Source organism: Gymnoscopelus braueri, assembly GCF_963280865.1.
Source record: "Gymnoscopelus braueri genome assembly, chromosome: 1".
In the NCBI taxonomy this organism is placed as follows: Eukaryota; Metazoa; Chordata; class Actinopteri; order Myctophiformes; family Myctophidae; genus Gymnoscopelus; species Gymnoscopelus braueri.
The window spans coordinates 12367199-12387769 of NC_137603.1; the positions used below are offsets into that span (position 1 = coordinate 12367199).

A 20571-nucleotide genomic window follows, 5' to 3' on the forward strand; every position below is an offset into this window, starting at 1 on the left:
TGTATAATAATAATAATATTCAATAATATTATACAGAGAAGGCAGGGTGCTGAGAGGCTTCCCACCCTGGAGAATAGACTTTCAACAACACAAAACAGCCTTTGTTTCAGTGAGTAGCGAAATAGTTGTGTTTATTTTTTACTAAAAGACGGAGTCCTTGCACGGCAGGTGTAATTCAGGGAGAACTCACTAACGCTCTGGACCAGGGCAAGGGTGACTCCCTGCACCTTTCTCTGCAAGCTGTGGTGATGACTGATGTTTCACGTGACAATACGCATTACGCAATACATAGGCTTACCTACTGACTGAGTACACACACACACACACACATAATATCCTACTATAAGTTTTCCCAAGTTTCTACTGTGTCGCAGCTCGCAGCAAAAATTACGTTGCCCGGAGAGGGCGTGTCTACTTCACATTCCAGGCATGATTGACAGGTGCCTCGAGCAGCACTGTAATTTAGTCCCTTGAAGGAACAACAATCCAGATTGACTGAAAATGAGCCCATTTTGACACGCTTTCTCAATGAAATGGAATTAGCCATAGCTGTTCCGTTTGATCTTAAATGACGACAGTGTTGTTTGACTCTAATGCAGACACAGAGTCTCTTGCTGCAGGACCAACAGGAGGACAGGTGCATGTCTGTCTGGACTCTGGATCCTTCGTCAAGAAGAGTGATAATAAGAAGATCCAGGGCAGATCGTCCCACGCACGCCAGCCCGGGGTTGTTCGTGATCATTGGATCGGTATTTATTCACTAAACCAACACTCCCAATATTTAACTCTTTGGATTACTTCGCAATCGGTAGCTTAAGAGAGAACGAAGTAATCGCAGCTTTCGTGTTCCACCACAACAAAGTCCCTCGGATCGAGGAGCGCACTCATGGAGAAAGTTACAGCCACCGAGCCAGCAGCAGCGTCTCCGTTCATGTGTGGGCTAAACGTTTGGACCACCACTAGATAGTAGTTGTGTTCTTCTTGCAGACAGAGACAGGCTGCATGAGAGACTTGAGCACGGATTTCCCACCAGGATCGGGTTGCAATGGAGAGGAACGGGACCCACACGCTGCAGCAGCTCGGCAGCCCCGGCGTCAGCGGCAGCGCCAGGGACCGGGTGAACAGGTACTGTTGTAGGCCATGAGGCTAACAGGCTAGCAGTGTGGATCGGGATGGACGTATCATTATATTGGTAGTACACAGTAAAACACTGGAGTTGATTTAACGGCTAGTTTTAGCAGTATCAGTGTTGCCAGGTTTTGTGAGAGAAACAAGCAATCCAGGTCTATGAAAAACAAGCCCAAAGCGATGGCTATTTGAAAATAGCAGATCTACAAGCTCACAACGCATCACATGGTCTGCTATTTTCAAAAGATTTTTGACAAATGTTGTTCCCTGGCACAAAATATTTTCAGATGGTGGGAGGGGGGGGGGGTCTGCGGACAAATAGCCTAATCTTAATTGTGGGGGTCCTTGATTGATGTGATGTACTTTATTTAGTAGACATGAGAACAACATGGAAGTACAAATTCACAATACAAGGTCTACTAAACTGGAAAGCACTAAGCTTGTTTAAAATGAGATCCCCAATGAGATCCCCCTTATGAAAATGTAAATTGTTTGAGAACCACTGGTTTAAACAATAATAGGAAACAAGCCCAAATAAACTACACTTTAGAAACGAGCCCCAAAAAACTCAACCCGCAAACTACCAATTTTTACAAGCAACTTTACAGAAAAAGAATCACAAAGCTTATCATAAGCCGACATGGCAACACAGACCCGTAACATAACGCATTTGGTATTATGGTTCCTAACGATCAGGTGGGGACCCCCCTCACGAACCACTGGGGGTCCGTGAGGGGGGGGTCCCACGATAAGAACCAGTGATCAAGTACACACACACACACACACACACACACACACACACACACACACACACACACACACACACACACACACACACACACACACACACACACACACACACACACACACACACACAGAGGTAGCTCCACTGATCATGTCCAACCCAGATTTGGCACAAACAAGGGAATTAACTCGTTCTCATGCTATACAACAAAAATGTGGAACCCCCTACCAAAAGGAGTAAAGGAGTGTAAAACCCTACTCACTTTCAAAACTGCCCTAAAAAAAACACCTTCAGGAGGCTGCAATTCCAAACTGCCCCCCCCCCCCCCCCCCGAACTGTTTATTGTACATATTGTATTTCTTGTTTTTCATACCAGTAACCTGTAAGCTGATTGTATGATGTTCTGCATAGTAGTGTATATCTGACAATTTTCTTAAATGTCATCATGATTTGAGTGCGTGGGGATCTTATTTGAAACAAGCTTTTATGAGCGATCCAGTTTAGAGGACCTTGTATTGTTAACTGTACTTCCATGTACTTTTTCCATGTCTTTCTAAATAAAGTACTTCAATCAATCAATCAATCAATCAATCAATCAATCAATCAATCACACACACACACACACACACACACACACACACACACACACACACACACACACACACACACACACACACTGGGAATAAATCAGTTTACACTAATATAATCACCAATAAACTTTCTATGTATTATGATGGTTACTCATGTCCCTGTCCAATGTCCCAGATGCAGTGACATTCGTCCTGTGAACCTGCTGCATCTAATTTGTATACAAGTTGGACAGAAAAGCAGTGGTGGAAAAAGTACTAAAATGTTTTACTTAAGTAAAAGTATCAATACTGCACCAATACTGCAATGTAGAAATACTCTGTTACAAGTAAAAGTCTGGAATTAAAAATGTACTTGAGTATAAGTAAAAGTATTGGTATCAAAATGTACTTAAGTACCAAAAGTATAAATTACTCATTATGCAGGATGTACCCTTTCACAAGTTTGTATAAAATCGTTTGAAAATAGCAGATCTACAAGTTCACAATGCGTTGCATCGCGATGCATTGTGAGCTTCTAGATAGGCTATTTTCAAATGGCCTAAATGTATAGGGTTGAAGTGGTTAATTAATGTATGTTTATTTTGTTATAATAATCTAAATCTACAAAGTAACTAGTAACTAAAGTTTTCAAATAACTGTATTGGAGTAAAAGTATAATATTTGCCTCTGAGATATACTGTAGTGACTACAGTATATCTCAGAGGCAAATGTTGTAGTGGAGTAGAAGTAAAAGTAGGCCATAGAAATTTTGAAATACTCCAGTAAAGTAAAAAATACCTAAGTACAGTACTTCAGTAAATTTACTTAGTTACTTTCCACCATTGCAATTAAAGACGTCTGAAATCCACCATGCTCCAATGGACAACATGGGATAGCCTAGCTCTATTGTACTGCACACACTGGCTTTGTGTAGGACATTTGACAGGGGAACAACATACCAGTTGTTGTATAGCCTACTTTAACCCAGTGTTTTCACATCCATGTCAAGTTAAGTGTAGGACAGTGTTCAGTATTTAAAATGGTATAACTAAGTGGTTTAAATTGTCTTATTGTTGTACCTATCACTGTAGACAACGGCCAGTAGCATTTATTTCCTTCTTGAGAGTGTAAGCACTAAGCAGCATGTCAGATTATAGGATTACATCTTTGAGGCTTTGAGTTGAGCCAGAGTCTCCCATGGCTTTTCACTCAGTCTGGAATCAGATTGCCGATGACTCAGTTCATTGTCACAACAGACAGGCTATGCACAAAATTACACATTTATAAAAATAAAAAAAGCTTTACTTGCTGTACATGCAAATAAGTGTTGATGATTTAATTGTGTTTCTGGCATTGAAATGAACTGGAACATGTGAATACAAAAATATTTTCTGTTTGCCTTTTAGGCTTTGAATGGAAACGATTATGAAGTTTATGCCAAATAATTGCGGTTATCTTAATAGCTCTACTCAAATGCCAGCAATGCCTGATTTAAGATGGTCGTCATGACAAATATTTGGTGCTTTGGACAGTCTTATGAATGATCTTATTCATGCTCTGATGGCGTGTGACTTTGCTTCCTCCAGTGTGGATCCGTACGGCTTTGAGCGGTCAGAGGACTTTGATTATGAATCATATGAAGAGCTGATGTCCGAGTACCTGGCTGTGCTCACTAGGCGAGCCATCCAGTGGTCAAAGCTACTCAAGGGCGGTAGCAAAGTGGAAAAGAATGTCAAACGTGAGTGTGATAACCACTGAAGTACATGTGTGCAGTATAGCTCTTTCACAGAATAAACCACTGGGTTCTAAAGTGAGTTATTGTATCTCCCCTTCAGTAAAGCGTTACGTACGAAAGGGGGTCCCCAATGAACATAGGGCTCTAGTCTGGATGGCTGCCAGTGGAGCTCTTGAACGGCTGGAGAAGAACACAGGCTACTACCAGTCTCTACTGGTCGCAGAACATGACCCCAAACTGGTGGAAACCGTCCGCATAGGTCAGGCTTCACTCACTCACTCACAAACACACACATTGTTTCTCATTGTCACTCTCTCTCTTAAAAAGTCTTTCTCTCACACTCGGTTTATTGGCACTCACTCACACACACACTTTCAGTCTCTTACTTTTGCTTTCGCTTGCACAATGTCTTTCTCTGCGGTCTCTTTCTCTTAGATCTGAACAGGACATTTCCAGACAATGTCCTGTTCCGCAAGACGTCCAACCCATGCATGCAGAAACCTCTTTATAATGTGCTACTAGCGTATGGACACCACAATCCAGCAGTGGGCTACTGTCAGGTAATGCTGAGCTCTTTAAATAGAAAATCCACCTTAAACCACAATTCATAGAGGCCACATTTTACTAGATTGTCTAGATCTGATACCTGAATTTGTCTCTCAAAGTTAAGAATCTCTTTTAAATTCCTCTAGTGTTAGTGGGTTATTACATTGAATATGGTTCTGTTTCTGAAATATTAAGTTCATTTGATTGTGAAAATGCAGTCAACCACGCACCACAAAATCAATTTGAAAGATTTGCTCTTCATCACAGTTCTGGATACAGGACTGTTTATACGTTTCTTGTCGGGTTTCTAGCGTAGTCCCCCCCCCCCCCTTTTTTTTTTTAACCAAATTTGATTACATCATCATTTTCCAGTGAAAGACATAATGCATGGCATTTAGACAGTATATACAGCATGAATGAAAAATATACACACAGTGCACCATAATTCAACCCCAAAACAAAAAAGGGTGAGCTTGGAGCACATTTCTTTGCCATGCTGGGTGGCCTGGGTGGCCTACCCTGGGTGGCAACCCACAACTGTGTCAGTTCTGGGTTGCAGCCGGCAGGACGAGAGGAAGCTGCGGGGGAAATAGCGTGAGCTTTTCTGCGTTGTGGTGGAAGAGAACATGTACTATGCAAAAAAGGAAGTAAATTAGCTCTATTTGAAGGACCACATCAAACATGAGGTGGTTGTGGGCAAATACTCCGGCATGGTCATGCTGGAACCTCTGCTTCCCTTTTTCAAATACACTGTTCTCCCTCTTGTTCAATTTGTTATCCTAGTAGTAACAGCTGGGTAGTTCCTTCTATCCTGTCACCTGTTGACTTGGACCAGGCCCTGAAATCTAAGTAGCTAGAGCCGTTTGTTCAGCTATTTGTCAGTATGTACTGCTGCCTAGTGGTTATGGTTGCACTTCTTAATGCATCTGCAATGCTTAACTAAGCACCAAAGGAATCACAACATTTTAGCCAGTTAAAAGCATTAGCTTAATGGTTCCTCTTTTACAGTTCAATTACATTTTATGCCACTCGTCATATTCACACTCTATAGAGAAATATGGTTACAATCTTGAGTAATGAAGGCAAAGACGTTGGCTGCCATGTTAATTGTGTCCACAGTGGTCACTGATACCCAACACTACATAGTGTCTCTTTTAATAACAGTAGTTTAAAACACAAACTACTTGGTTAAAACAACACCGATCAACAGGAAGCTGTATGAATATCGGCACACAATTGATGAAAGCGGAAATTGGGGAGTGGCCCGAAAAAACGTGTCTATAATAGGTCTATTATTGTGTCAGCGGGTGCATATCTTTTATTAGTTTGTCAAAGAGCAAGCGTGTGAGTATGTGAACAAGATAGCATTTGAAAGGTAGTTTTCATGCGGAAGCAACTTGTGGTTTGCAATAGGCAGCAGAATATCTTTTGCAAATTTGTTTTCAAAACAATAGAATATACAAGACACAAGTGACTCAACTTCTTGGATAAAAGAAGGGTGGAACAGACATTAGTGTTACATTTATATTAAAAACATACAGCTTGCTTTTCTGACAAATGGTGTCTATAAATATAATGTTTATAATGTATTAAAATCTATTTCTAGAATACAGTTGACATACCTTTTGCATTCAGGTTAGCATTAGTTACTTGGGACAGAATAATGCTATTTTTTGTATAATCTGCTGATTTACAGTAGGTTAATTTACATTTTTCTTGGGAAGGAATCATTGGTAAACTGTGTTTGTATCTTCAGGGCATGAACTTCATTGCTGGTTACCTGCTCCTTATCACTAAAGATGAGGAGAAATCTTTCTGGCTGATGGAGGCTCTTCTGGAAAGGATATTGCCAGGTGTGTATTGTGTTGCCTTGCACCACCAATAACCACATCACTGTTCTGGTTTTGCTACAGTATGTGCTATGAATAACCCTTACAGGAGGTCACATGGTCTTTATCTCTCTGTAGCTTAAGGCCGATGTGTCTGTATCTCACTCTCACTCAAACACACACGCACAGTTTGACGAGGCAGTCACGTTGATCTGCTTCTTGTAATGAATTCAACTACCTGGTTTATGATAAGCCTATAAAGTATGCTTCAGATGTCCAAACTATTGAAAAATAATGAATAAATAGATAGAGTCTAGTCTCATCAGTGTGAATGTATAATAATTGCATACAGGGTGTTTAGTTTAATCTGTATGAACGACTTTAGATCTGTTGCCTATGGGAAGGAATTGAATTTGGTGTGTGTGTGTGTGTGTGTGTGTGTGTGTGTGTGTGTGTGTGTGTGTGTGTGTGTGTGTGTGTGTGTGTGTGTGTGTGTGTGTGTGTGTGTGTGTGTGTGTGTGTGTGTGTGTGTGTGTGTGTGTGTGTGTGTGTGTGTGTGTGTGTGTGTGTGTGTGTGTGTGTGTGTGTGTGTGAGAGTAGACTACTATAGCCCAGCCATGCTGGGGCTGAAGACGGACCAGGAGGTGTTAGGGGAGCTGGTCAAAGTGAAAGCCCCTGGAGTGTGGCAGAGCATGGTGGAGCAGAATGTCAGTTGGACCCTGGTCGTGTCCCGCTGGTTCATCTGTCTCTACATAGATGTCCTCCCAGTAGAGGTGAGAGGAGGGGTGCATCAAAGTTGTGGTGCCGTGTCGGAAGTGTACATGACAATGAACTCCCTAAACCACTGCTCCCGATGAGCAGGTTGGTACTTTGTATGGTTGCATCATGCCACTGGCGTGTGAATGCGTACCAGATCGCATAAAACGGTGTTCTGTCATTGTGGCATGGGTGAATATGAATTACATTACCGGAAATACAAACCGTGCATGTCTGTATCTGTCTGTGGAGGATGCGCCGAATCTCTGTGTTTGGGAGGTGTGTGCACCGGCTGTGTTACATATTTATTTTTATGTGATTGAAACGGTCTGTAAAGTACATACTATCCTAGATAAACTGAATGATTTAGTTTGTTAAAACGGTACATTCTTTGGTTCCTTCTCTTCCAAAGACAGTTCTGCGGATCTGGGATTGCCTGTTCTATGAGGGTTCTAAGATCCTGTTCCGTGTTGCTCTGACACTCATCCACCATAACCAGCAAGTGATTCAGCAGGCCCGGTCACTGCCGGACATCTGCCAGACCTTCAAACAGATCGTACGCGAACCGTTCGTTGAGGAATGCCATACTTTCATGCAGGTAAAAAACCTTATACAGTTTCATCTTATTGGAGGAGGACCAGTAGATGTGAATAGGTAAATTGAAATGGTATCCCATATTAACCACTTATGTCCTATTTAAAAATAACAAAAATAGCACATCTACAAGCTCACAACAAGCTGTGATATCGACACATTGTGAGCTTGTAGATCTGCTATTTATTTGTATTTTTAATTTAAGTAGTTAAATCCTATAATCCCATCTGCCTTTTATCTATCCTAGAAAATCTTCATTGAACCAGGAAGTCTCTCCATGGCAACCATAACCAAACAGCGGGACATGTGTCGTGCCCGTATCATTGCGGAGGAGTCCTGAACCCTGACTTGTCAGTCAAACACAATACACATTCCAGGGATGTGTCCCAATACTCATTTGTTGTCTCCTTTACACTCCTTTGGCTTCGATGAGTGACCTTGGAGTTTTGAAAAGAGAGATGATTCTGACTTGGGATAAACTCTCAACACCTCATTTGCACCTTTTTTTAGATTATGGTTGTTTATGACCGACTTTACTGTCACAGTGATTGCTGCGTTTAATTTGTGTCTTAAATACACATTCAACCAATAGCACTGCATAACTGTAAATTGATTAATGTTGGTATACACAAAGCGATGACTATGCATTGTAAGAATTGTAGCATAATTTCTATTTGAGAAGCTAAATGAATGTTGCATAGATTCAATTTGGGTACTTTCTAGACATTTGAAATAGGTATTTTCACTGTGAAGTTTGTCTTAAGTGGATCGACTTTATTTTCTATGAATCTGATAACATGCATAAATTTGCACTTTACTCCTGATAGTGTGCTACAGCAGAGATAAAGCTTAGCAGAATGTTGTATGTGCTATACCTAGTTGATGCCCTTAAAGGGGATTATCATACATATTACAGCGAATCACGGCTTTACAGATTATCTGTGATAATTTCATATCTGAATAATTCTTCGTCTAGGTTACAAAAGGTGGGTGTGAAGTGCTGCACTTATAGACCCCCTCCCTCCACTGAATTGCAGTAACATTTTTCCTACAGTTAATTCCTCTGGGAGGCATGGCTTTGACGATACAGATTATTATGTGCAGAACATGCCTTCAGAGTGTCCTTGTCACATTCTGACAGTGGAGGTGGGGAGCTGCTCTGTATTTTTGCAAATCTGAGCCGGTTGTGTGATGTCACCTATACTGTGAACCTGTCATGGTCCAATTACTTCCACCTTAGACGACGTTGCGCTGAGTCTGTGGTATTCGCATATTTGAATATGAATAGATCCAGAATTTCTCGAATAGGGAGAGTTTTACTTATGAAAATCAATTTAAACAACATAATACAGTATGTTGTTAAAGAACATAATATGTTTAACATGATTTATGATTAATTTTAATCAGATTATTTTACATACATTAAAACATGGCTGGAGGGGGACTTTGTGTGGTGTTTAAACACAAGTTGTATTGTCGCAACTACATTTTTCATTCCTTTATAATATTTCAATAGCCATTGTTATTCTTGGGACTGTAGGAATTGTCTTAACTGTTATGAGATCACGATCACTTGAAGTTTGCCCTCCAGCCAGCAACGTGATGAGCACTCTGCCTTCTCTCTGGTTTGGAGAAATGGCTATGGTTCCTGAACAAGCTTTGGTGCACTGTAGTGAAATGCTGACCTGAATTACATGTTATCTATACACAATTAAAATGCTGCCCTCTTTCCTCACAATGGTGTCACTGTTCTTTGTCTGGGTGTTTACAGGAAAGGCCTCGTAGCCGTGCTCAAATTAAACATGTAAGAGCTATAACAACATACAGTATTTTAAACCATAATTTTTTTATGTGCTTGTATATATTGGGCACTATTAGAAGAAATGATAAATGAAGTTTCTTTAATTTACTTTAGTGAGATGCAAAATAGAAAACAAGATCAAAGCATTCTCTATAAAAATAAAAGATCAAATCACTACAATTGATATTAACAATCATTGGAGGGGGAAATCAAAACCAATAATTCACACAACCTCTGAAGAATGGAAAAAACAAATGGCACAATCCAATTCTATTTAAATAAAAGTATAGTCACTCTTAATGTATATGGCTCCAGCCATTCAACAGCATTTACACATAGCAGCAACAGATATTGTATTTACTTGGCAACTTAAACCAAAACCAAACGGTGAGAAAAGCCTCATTGCATTTACAGCAAAGTTATATAGGCTTTTATTCATAGGCTTCCCTTTTCATTGTAGAATATGGGCCTTCTATAAATCTCATTGTTATTAAATGCAAAAAATACTGAGAAAATACTTTTGTACAGAGGGATATTCATTACAGTTGAGAGAATCTTTATGTTCTAACAACTCTCTCAAACTAACAAAAACGTTAGTTTCTTTCCTGTCTATTTTATTCAAACCACTGACCTACTGGACAATTTCTACAGTAGTGCAGTACTTGATAAGAGGCAAACAATTATGTTTTGTCGCAAAACGGTCAATTTTGCCATTGATTCAATTCTGACCTGTTTTGAGTATGACTCAGAATTATATAATTTGATACAAGATGGGTTATCTCTATCTTCTCTCCCATTTTAGTCACTTTAAAATGTGACCTAAAAACGCCTATTTACAAAACAAGTATTTGATACAATATCAAATAGATATGAAAGCAAATTCAACCAAATTAAATATATTTAAATAAGAATAGAACAGAGCCGAAGAGACAATCTAGCGAGAGCAATTTTGAGAAATAATATATGATTATTAGGGCTCGCTTCATCCTGTCCGTGGATAGGACCACAGGTATGGTTACACTTTGTCCTTGCACACTTGAGCCTACTCTACAGCCTAAAACAGGGGCAACTAATTTATACCAAACAATGGTTAGTAAAAAGCAAGTATTGGGTTTCTCTTCACCATCCATGTACAGTAAGTAACAGAAAGTCAACACAAATACTCAAAGGTCACATAGGCGGTGCAGACATGCACACACATTTGCATACATGTGCATACACACATACACCCCAAAAAACACTGAGCATCAATCGCTTTCACTCACTCATGCATGTACTCACACTATAACCCATTCATACACTCACGCAAACATCATGCGCCAGATACACACAAGCGCGTCCATCTGCGCCTCATTTGCACGTATGACGGTTTAGCTCTACACCTGAATGGATCAGTCAGTCGGGTATGCGACAGGGATACTTGTGATGTGGCAGCAATAAAGAGAGTCGCCATGTCCATTCAGATGGTCTGGTATCCAGCATGGCTTCTCTTCCTGCCAATAAGGTACGCTATGAGGACAATGAGCACCAGGCCGGCCAGAGCTGCTCCCACAATGATGGGGATCAGCATTTGGTCTTGGTCCATCTGACACTCCTCCGCTGAAGGAGAGGAGAACAGAAGAAGCGTATAGAACATGTATTTTAAGTTGTTCAGCGAGGAACATATTTTGCTGAGTACATGTGCTCTTTTTTTAAACAACACCCTGCTCCACATTCATATTCTATAATAACATATATTCCCACCTGGTAGCATACCACTAGAGCCTAAGTTAAAGGTTTTTTGCAATGAGAAGCTCCTTAGGAACAACTGGATATTGAGTGCCTTGCTCAAGGGCACATTTGACCACACAGGTGGTGATTGAGAGAAAAGCATTATTCATATACACTTGCCTAGTAATTTTTTGCCATGTTTTTCAGGTGGACTGAACCTGTGTCTGTCTAATCACAAGCCCGTCACAGGGCGACTCACTGATAACCCTTAGTAACATTCATTGGCAGCTGCTCAAAGTGGAACAAATAGGTAAAGACTAAATGACAAGGTGGGGAAAGAGCAATAATCTCTTGTGAATTCTGTGAGATTTGTTAGAGGTGAGAGAGGATGACTGTGGCCAGAGAAAAGCAGATCTACCTGTAGCAAACTGATTGGTAGTAACCCCAAAGGGCTGGACTTGCAGTCGGAAGGTGTTGAGAGAGAATGCAGCAGCCACAGCCAGAGTCTGCTCTGCGCTGCACATGTAGGAACGGCCCAACGAACTCGGCATGTAATCAAGGCTGTCGTTACTGGCTGAGAGTGGAGCTGGAAAAAGGGAGAGAGAATGATCAGGAGTCAGGACTCTTTATTGTAAATGCAGTCCAAGACACCATGTACGTTACTGCATCTAAACCAGGTTTATATGACATATGATAGGATAGTAGATTACCAGTCATATCAGGCCAACCAGCAACCAGAGCAATGCCACTCAGGTGGTACCTTTTAGATGTGGTATTCTGAAGATGGAACACCATGAGGAAGGAAGAGGGGAGATGAAAACACTGATCAATAGAAGTATGTATAGTGTTACAGAAGTATGGCTCACTCACACACGCGCACACACGCACACACGCACGAATGCACGCACGCACACACACGCACACGCACACACACACACAGAGGGCTAACCTTACCAGAGTGAAGGTAAAGGTAAGGGTGGTGGTTGTGTCCTGCGTTAGCACTAAGGCTGCACTGTTGGGACCACATGATCCTGCACTAGTTGTCAGATTAGGAGTCAGGTTCACAAGTTCCTGCACAGTCTGGCAATGGAGAGAGAGAGTAACAACTATTATGATCTTGTATCAAGGCAGTCCATATAATACTGTAACTCTGTCACACAAGCTTTTACAATTTTTTCACAAATAGAAGCTCTACAAGCTCACACTGTGTTGCATCACAACTCGTGAGCTTGTAGATTGTCTATTTTCAAATAACCAAAGTGTAAGTGGTTGTAATTGTTGACAATAACATAATCATAATAATTTTGGATTGTTGCCCAAACGTTGGGTTTGGGTATTACCTTATTCTGAGATACGGAGAAAAAAGACACATTGAGCTGCAGTCCCATTTCGGCCAGGAGACATTCTGTGCCGTTGACATTGGTTAATGAATATGAGCCCCGTTCAGGTTGTCCTGGAGGGGTAGGAACTGGGGCTGGGGTGGTTGTTGTCACAGGAGGAGGAACAGTTGTACTAGTCTCATCAGCGGTGCAGACACTTTCTGAGGGACACAAAATGTAAAGAATTACAAATCTGGCTGACTTACAAGCACATACACCAACACAGACACAGACAGACAGACAGACAGAGTGTCATACCATTAGGACTCAAATCATCCCCAAGCATATAAGCCTCCAGCTTCACATCAGAGAAAGTGACGGTGGCGGTGCCCACTGGAACACTGGCAGAGCTTAGACAGCGGTAGGTGGTGTTGACCCTCGCCCAAATCCCCACAGACGTGGACACCAGAGTAACCACACCTAGATGGGTCAGAATTAGCATCATTAGTTACAAACCCATACCACCTGCGGAGCGGAACATGAGCTATGGATTTACAGATATTGGGTCTTATAAAGCCAGCTTGAGAAGCAGGTGGGTGTCTTTACAACATAATAATCATAATCATAATAATAATAGTTTTAATTAATTTCAATAACCTTTATTTTTAGAAAGAATTATTTCAAAAACATAAAACATTAAAAAACATGTAGTTCATTAATCTCATTGCTTGTGACTGTGATGTTCTCACCAGACAGGTTGGCCTGAGGGAAGAGAGAAGTATCACTGAGGTTGTACTGGACTGTCAGGTTGGCCACAGTGTAGAGGCTCCCATTGGTGGAGAAGCCCAGCCCCAGAGAGTGACCTGCTCCGAACGTGCCCACCAGCCATGGCGAACTGCCGTCGCTGCCGCATGAGCTGCTCTCCGTGTCCACTGTGGTGGAGTCGGGGAGTGGCACCTGTACAGTGCTCTGAGAAGAGGTGGGGAGAAAAAGGTAGTTGGTTTTGAAAGTCGGACATGATACGCATCGCGGTTGATATTGCAGATGTCACTTCTAAAAGTATGCCATAGCACAGTGGGGGCCACCAGGGGGCACCAGGGAGGTCAATTGGGAAGGAGAGAAATGTGGAAAAACAATTAAAACAAACAAAAATCATTATATAAGATATATTATTAGATTTTTTTATTAAAATTCAACTCATATGATTAGGCATATTATGCCTAATCATAGGCCGGGTTGAGAGACCACTCTCAACCTGGTGTCCCTATTTTGGGAATGTTATTATTTTCTAAAATGTTCTAAAATGTTCAAACATTTTCAAAAATAGCACACTAAAAAAAAACAAGCTCACAATATGTCACAATGCGATGCATTGTTGTGATCTTATATCGGCTATTTAAAAAATCTAGGGCTTTAACAAAAAAAAACATTTTGCAATATGGGGGCCACAGTCAGAAGCTATGGCTATTTGTTGCAAGAACTTTTTAAATACCGTTGCCCCGGTGGTATCATATGTGATGGAGAAAGATGCAGAAAGATCCGCTTTGATGCAGGTGGAGTTTCCTTCCCTCACTTCTAGTGTAACAGCCTGGACGCAGCCTGCAGAAACATACAACATATGGTGCACAAAATGACTAAACAGCCTCCATGACTGGATGCCAGAAAACATATTTAGATGTTAGATGTAACAAAGGCCATTAATGTATTTAATATAACACTAGGTAATAATATTAATCATTTACGACAATATTACTACACATAACTTACAAATACTAACCACACTGTAGTTTATACTATTGACCAGCAGAGAGCTGTAGAGAGCAACAAATAGAGAGCCAGGACAAACACACAAACCCAACTCCTACAACCATTTTCAAAAGAAGTGATTAGCCTCTAACCCCAATCTCATGCCTGTGCTTAAAAGGTCTTCAAAGAAACAGCACTCTAGCTTATGGAATTTGACTTGAGGAAGTCCTGCTCTGTAGTAGATTTATGTCAGAGGTTCTAGAACTTTTCCTGAGTGATGAAGAATGAAGAGTCATGGTTGTAAAACATAAATAAATAAAAAGCTTCCTCTCCCCCCCCCCCTCCTTTCCAAGCATGGCTCAGACTGACAGAATTACAAAACATTATTTACAACCTCGGCTTACTTTCCCTGGCACCCCTACACTCATAACAGCTATTAATACATCCCCAGAAGATGCCAACTCACTCCTGTGTTTGTGACTGTGTGTGGGTTAAAGCATTGGAGAGAAAAACACCTTTAGGCCTAATTGATATTAAGCATTGTAGGTGTATGCAAGTTTCTACTTTCCAAAATATCTACAAAGATGTTCAGGCAACCATTGTTGTTTTTTTGTGTGTGATCTGCAATATGATTTACTATTTGTTAGCAATATTCAGTCCTCTGTTCTCTGTTGTATCAGGTCTTTCAGTAGCATTATAATTTGCTAATAATGTCCTAACCAAATGTGGGATCAATAATGAAATTTGTTTTGTTTTTGCCTGGTTTGCCTGGAAAATAATTTGTGCCAGAGGGGGGCTCCAATAGAGAATATTTGTGTTCATTTCAAAATCATTCAAAATGATTTACAATCTTTCAAAAATAGCAGATCTACAGGCTCACAACCTATTTTTGAATAGCCGATTTATAAAATTGTGTCGTGTGGATAAACTGATTTTGAAGTTAATTTTGCTGGAGACCCTCTGGAACCTTCCCAAGGACCCCTGGCTGAGAACCGATTAACTAGCCTACAGTGGTCCATTCTGTCTCTCCACCCCCCTCTTATCTAAGCAGTAGCCTAAAAGTCATCAGTAGCACCAATGCAGTAATCTACACATGACAGCCTACACAACATAGATATCAGATGTAGGCTACTGATACATTTTAAATGGGGTAGTCGGTAGTCTGCTAAATGACTGTAATGTAATGTAATGTAATGTAGTGGGTAGTGTGCATAGTCCACACAGCGAGGCGAGTTGCAAATCTCACTTACAACTGCTTTAGGCTATGAGAAAAGAATTCCACAACTCAAGGCTAATTATAATAATCATAATATTAACTGAATGAGCAAACATTTGAGTTGATCGCAGTCTTGTGCGAGAGGCCCAGGCAGAAGACTGGCTGAGTGTGTGTAGAGCCACCACAATAGATATTAGAATCACTGACAACTGCTGTGTCAGAGCAGAGGGCCGAATGACAAGCCCACCGACACAGTGTTGATCTGAGCACAAAGCGACGCTGCAGTCACGTGAAGCGCACTTTGGACGTGTTGCCATGTCCACTTATTATAAGCAACTTTGGGCTTCTTTTTCAGTAAAGTTGCTTGTACATATTGGTAGTTGCGGGTTGCAGTTTTCTTGGGCTTGTTTCTAAAGTGTAGGTGCTTATTAGGGCCCGGAAGCCCTATTGAAATTGCAAAAATTCGTATTCTTATTCTTTGCAATAATGAACTCGCATTTATGAGGCACCAATCTGGGAACCCATCGCCAAATGAAAAGGAAAAACAGCGCCCTCTGCTGTTTTTTACCTCTCACTTGGCTCTGGGAGGAAGTCGACGTAGCACACGTGCGCAAGGAAACCGGGGTTTTGGTCTGCCTTCAGCCTTTCACTTCCGGTGGTGCGACTGTTTTCATTCCCACTAACAATATTTCTACACGGAACACTAACACCACCTCTCCCAGAGAACATGGATCGTTTTGGTTATGAGCCCACTTGTTATGATGAAAGAGCAAGTTAAAATGTGAATATCTTTCCGTGGTTTTGTCTGCTCCGAGGACGCTATTGTTAAATGAGTTTCGGTTTGTTTCGAGTGGGGAAGGATCGGCGGACACGTAAATCCCGCCCACTACATTTGATTGGGTAAAGTGCGGCCTGCTTCCTGATCTGAAGGCACGCCCACTTGTAGGCCAGTGCGTACGCGATATGACGAACCCCCCCGACAGATTCAAACGCAGAGCAGAATCTGTTCTTCAGAGATGAATGAGGCACTAAACGTACTCAAAACGTTGCGCAACTTTACACACACATCACAAGTAACGAAAAATTACTGAATGTCTCAAAAAGGGGCGTGGTCAAATAGCTCAATAGCACCCCCTACAAAATGTCAATGTTGAAGCCCCACAATACAGTTTCACCTACATGTATGACAATTGGTACACACCTGTATCATGTCAAAAATGTACAAAATGACCTAAACCAAACAGGAAGTCAGATATTTTGAATTTATCGTGTGGTTTTAGCACATTTCATGCCATTTTCACGGGTTGTACTTTAACGAACTCCTCCTAAGAGGATGGTCAGAATCACCTCAAACTCGCTCAGCGTAAGAGACCTTATCAAAAGCGTGAGTTTTCATAAAACGTCTGTCGTACAGACTTGTGAGTTGCGTCACTTAATTCCGTTGAGAGTCCGTGTCCTTCAATGCTGTTACTTAGCTCCGCCCACTCTTCGGATTGGTCGATATTGGATACATAGTTACTATTTTTGCTAGAACTTTTGAACGGTTTGTCGTACAGACTTGTGAGTCGCGTCACTTGATTCAGTTGAAAATCCTTGTCCATCATCTGAGTTACTTAGCCCCGCCCCTCTTCTGATTGGTCGATATTTGATAGTTCCTATTTTTTGCTATAACTTTTGAACAGTTTGTTGTACAGACTTGTGAGTCACGTCACTTGATTTGGTTGAGAGTCCATGTCCTTCATTACTTAGGAGTTACTTAGCACCGCACCCTATTTTGATTGGTCGATATTTGCCCCTAACGTGGACAGAGGTCACCTGACTCTATCAAATGGAAGAAGCTTGCGACACACAAATGAGATTTCCGGAGGGAGGGGGGTTTACCAGGCTAGGACAGAGGTGCGAGGGCCCGGTCATCACTGCTTGCAGCTTTAATTTGGTCTTGTTTCCTAATGTTAAACCAGTGGTTCTCAAACATGTTCATGTCAAAGACTCCCAAATTAATATGTATTTGTCCACGGACCCCCATCTGAAAACATTTTGTGCCCGGGCCGGGACCCCTGCACCAGATTTGTGTTGATGTTTAAAAAATATTCCAACAAATACGACGCGTTATGAGCTTGTAGATCTGCTATTTCCAAATCGCCGTTACAGTAACAGTGCTCATGTGGGCTGCGGCCCTGCCAGCAGTCGCTTCTTTTGAGCTTGTTTTTCTAGACCTGGCTGGTTGCTCATTTCTCACACAAAATCTGGCAACACTGCTCAGAGGGCCAGTGTTGATCTGGGCACACAAAGCGACGCTGCGGTCACGTGAAGCGCTCCAAGGGACAATGCGCGTGTATCTGGCTGTCAGACAGACAGACAGACAGACAGACAGACAGACAGACAGTGCCTCTCTTACAATAACACACAGTAATTGGCTGTCTTTTTTAGCCTTTCACTTAATTCTTCGCGCTTACTGTCATCAGTGTCACATAATGAGATACAATTGCCTAAAAAACTTATATTTAGGAAGAAGTAGAAACTCTTCCGTCTCACCTGTCTCACTGCAACAACACATACGGCAGGGGCTGTTTGCTCCAATTTCCTAATACATTTGCAAGCTTTTCTGTCAAATGTGACGTGTAGGCCTACCTTTATACTGTTCTAGGCTATAAGCTACATCGTGACGTCGTTTTTGAGGAGCGGTAATAACGGTACAATGACGTAACACACACACAACACTCACCTAGAATCTGAAACCAGACGATGAGAGCGAACAAAGAAAAGGAGCCCGTCATGTTTCAAATCCTTAATGTATTATTGTTATTATCAATAAAAAAAAACCCAACGATGGCCACTTTACAGACGCAGGTAGATCAGCGCGTAAAATACGCACTTGACGCGTCGCTTCTTCCTTCCTATACGCCGTCAAATTGTAGCTCAGTCAGATATTACAAAGTTAACGGTTCTTCTCGTTTGTTTGTTTGTTTTTATTCTGCAGTTGTGGCTTGATTTAATTTAATTCCGGGCGTCTTCATGGTCTCTCTGGCTGTGTCTAGTCTGCAGCAGATAGATACGATGGTTCATGTCCCGGAGAAAGAATGTCCGAAGTCATGTGAACCAGCGGCAGGGTTGCCAGATTTCGCGAGAGAAACAAGCGGCCAGGTCTATGAAAACAAGCCCAAAACAAGCGACTAGGTCACACGAGCACTTTAAAATAGCAGCGGCTATTTGAAAATAGAAATAGCTGATCTACAAGCTCACAACGAGTCGCGGTGCGACGCGTGAGATTGTAAATCTGCTATTTTCAAAAATCTTGTATGGGGGCTCCCTGGCACAAAATGGGGGTCCGTGGACAAATACATATTCACTTGGGGCTCATTGTTGATTATGAAAATGTTTGAGAACCACTGGTTTAAACAAGTTAAAACAACAGTAGGAAACAAGCCCAAATAAGTAACTACACTTTAGCCCAAAAAAAACGCAACCACCAATATTTACAAGCAACTTTACAGAAAAACTAGCCCAAAGTCACTTATAATAAGCGGACATGGCAATCCTGCATGTGAACCAGTGGCTTTAGAAACACCCAGCACGGTCACGTGAGGTCCGAACAGTGCTGTACTGTCAAAAAGCACAATGCTTTATGTTTATACAGACAAGATACCATGACATGTTTTCATAAGTATACTCATCAAACCGGTTAATGTACTGTGTAAACGTCTTTATAGGAATCTAATAACATAGCTATAGCCTTTTCTAAATGTATTAAGACTTGTAAGCTTTGTAAGATACCAAAATATATAGGCCACACACAATCACTCAAAGACACTAGCAACAACACCCGAAATATTAAGATTATTAGTAGGTTGAAATCCCAGACGAGCAGTGATGGAAGAAGTACTCACATGTTTTACTTAAGTAAAAGTATCAATATACCACAATGTAGAAATACTCTGTTACAAGTAGCCTAAAAGTCCAGAATTTTGATTACTTGAGTAAAGTACAAAAGTATTGGCATCCAAATATACTTAAAGTACCAAAAGTCAAAGTTTCAAATGTATACACATCTTTTGAAAATAGCCTATCCAACAAGCTCACAATGCATCACATTGCAATGCATTGTGAGCTTGTAGATCGACTATTTTCAAATGGTCGAAATGTATATAGGGCTGAAGTGGTTAATGTATGTTTTTGTAATAATCAAAATCTGCAAAGTAACTAGTAACTAAAGTTTTCAAATAATTGTGTAAAAGTACAATATTTGCCTCTGAGATGTAGTGGAGTAGAAGTAAAAGTACAGACATTTGGAAATACTCCAGTAAAGTAAAAATACCTCAAAATTGTACTTGAGTACAGTACTTGCGTAAATGTACTTAGTTACTTTACACCACTGCAGAGAGGAGACATCCCTGGTTCACATTTTTTTGCTGCTTTCTGCACTGCAGACCATAGCAGCAGCATGTGAGCCCTCCTATGAACAGGTCGGTGCAAGGGGGAAGTCAGCTGATGGCCTTGCATCAATTCACGAGGGTGTGCAGAAACCCTAGAGGGAACGCTCTGAATGTCCAACAACACTTAACGGGACCCTGTTACATTCCGCTTGCATATTTGTTGGGTTTAAAACAGAGAAGAACATGCCACTTTTATGCGGTAAAAACCTGGCAATTAGTGTTGATACGTACACTGAGAAACACTGCATTACTGCCAAGCTCTCTGGTCATTGTTGATTAGAGAATTATCAGCAGAGGATTTTACTTTATTTTAAAAAAGTGAACTCAAATGTTTTGTTTCATTTCTAGCAGCTATAAAGCCTTATTGTGATTTTTGGCCTTTATAATAACTTATCCAAGTCAATAATGTAAGCCTACTAGATGTCAACAGGTTATCTCACATCT

At 41.1% G+C, this 20571-nt stretch overlaps 2 protein-coding genes across 2 annotated transcripts; one reads left to right on the forward strand and one right to left on the reverse strand.

The window, feature by feature from the left end:
• Nucleotides 1-452: 452 nt before the first annotated feature.
• Nucleotides 453-9640, forward strand: grtp1a (growth hormone regulated TBC protein 1a). Its single transcript, XM_080426129.1, has 8 exons — nt 453-1125; nt 4029-4180; nt 4278-4436; nt 4613-4737; nt 6480-6576; nt 7153-7325; nt 7721-7906; nt 8150-9640. Exons 1-8 carry the CDS (start codon nt 1046-1048, stop codon nt 8240-8242), a joined length of 1065 nt encoding a protein of 354 aa, XP_080282255.1. The 5' UTR covers nt 453-1045; the 3' UTR covers nt 8243-9640.
• Nucleotides 9641-9786: 146 nt separating this feature from the next.
• lamp1a (lysosomal associated membrane protein 1a) lies at nt 9787-18797 on the reverse strand. The gene is made up of 9 exons (XM_080427928.1): nt 18420-18797; nt 14225-14331; nt 13482-13701; nt 13051-13212; nt 12754-12953; nt 12368-12493; nt 12124-12190; nt 11832-11999; nt 9787-11302 (listed from the first exon to the last, which is right to left on the reverse strand). Exons 1-9 carry the CDS (start codon nt 18469-18471, stop codon nt 11163-11165), a joined length of 1242 nt encoding a protein of 413 aa, XP_080284054.1. The 5' UTR covers nt 18472-18797; the 3' UTR covers nt 9787-11162.
• Nucleotides 18798-20571: the final 1774 nt, after the last annotated feature.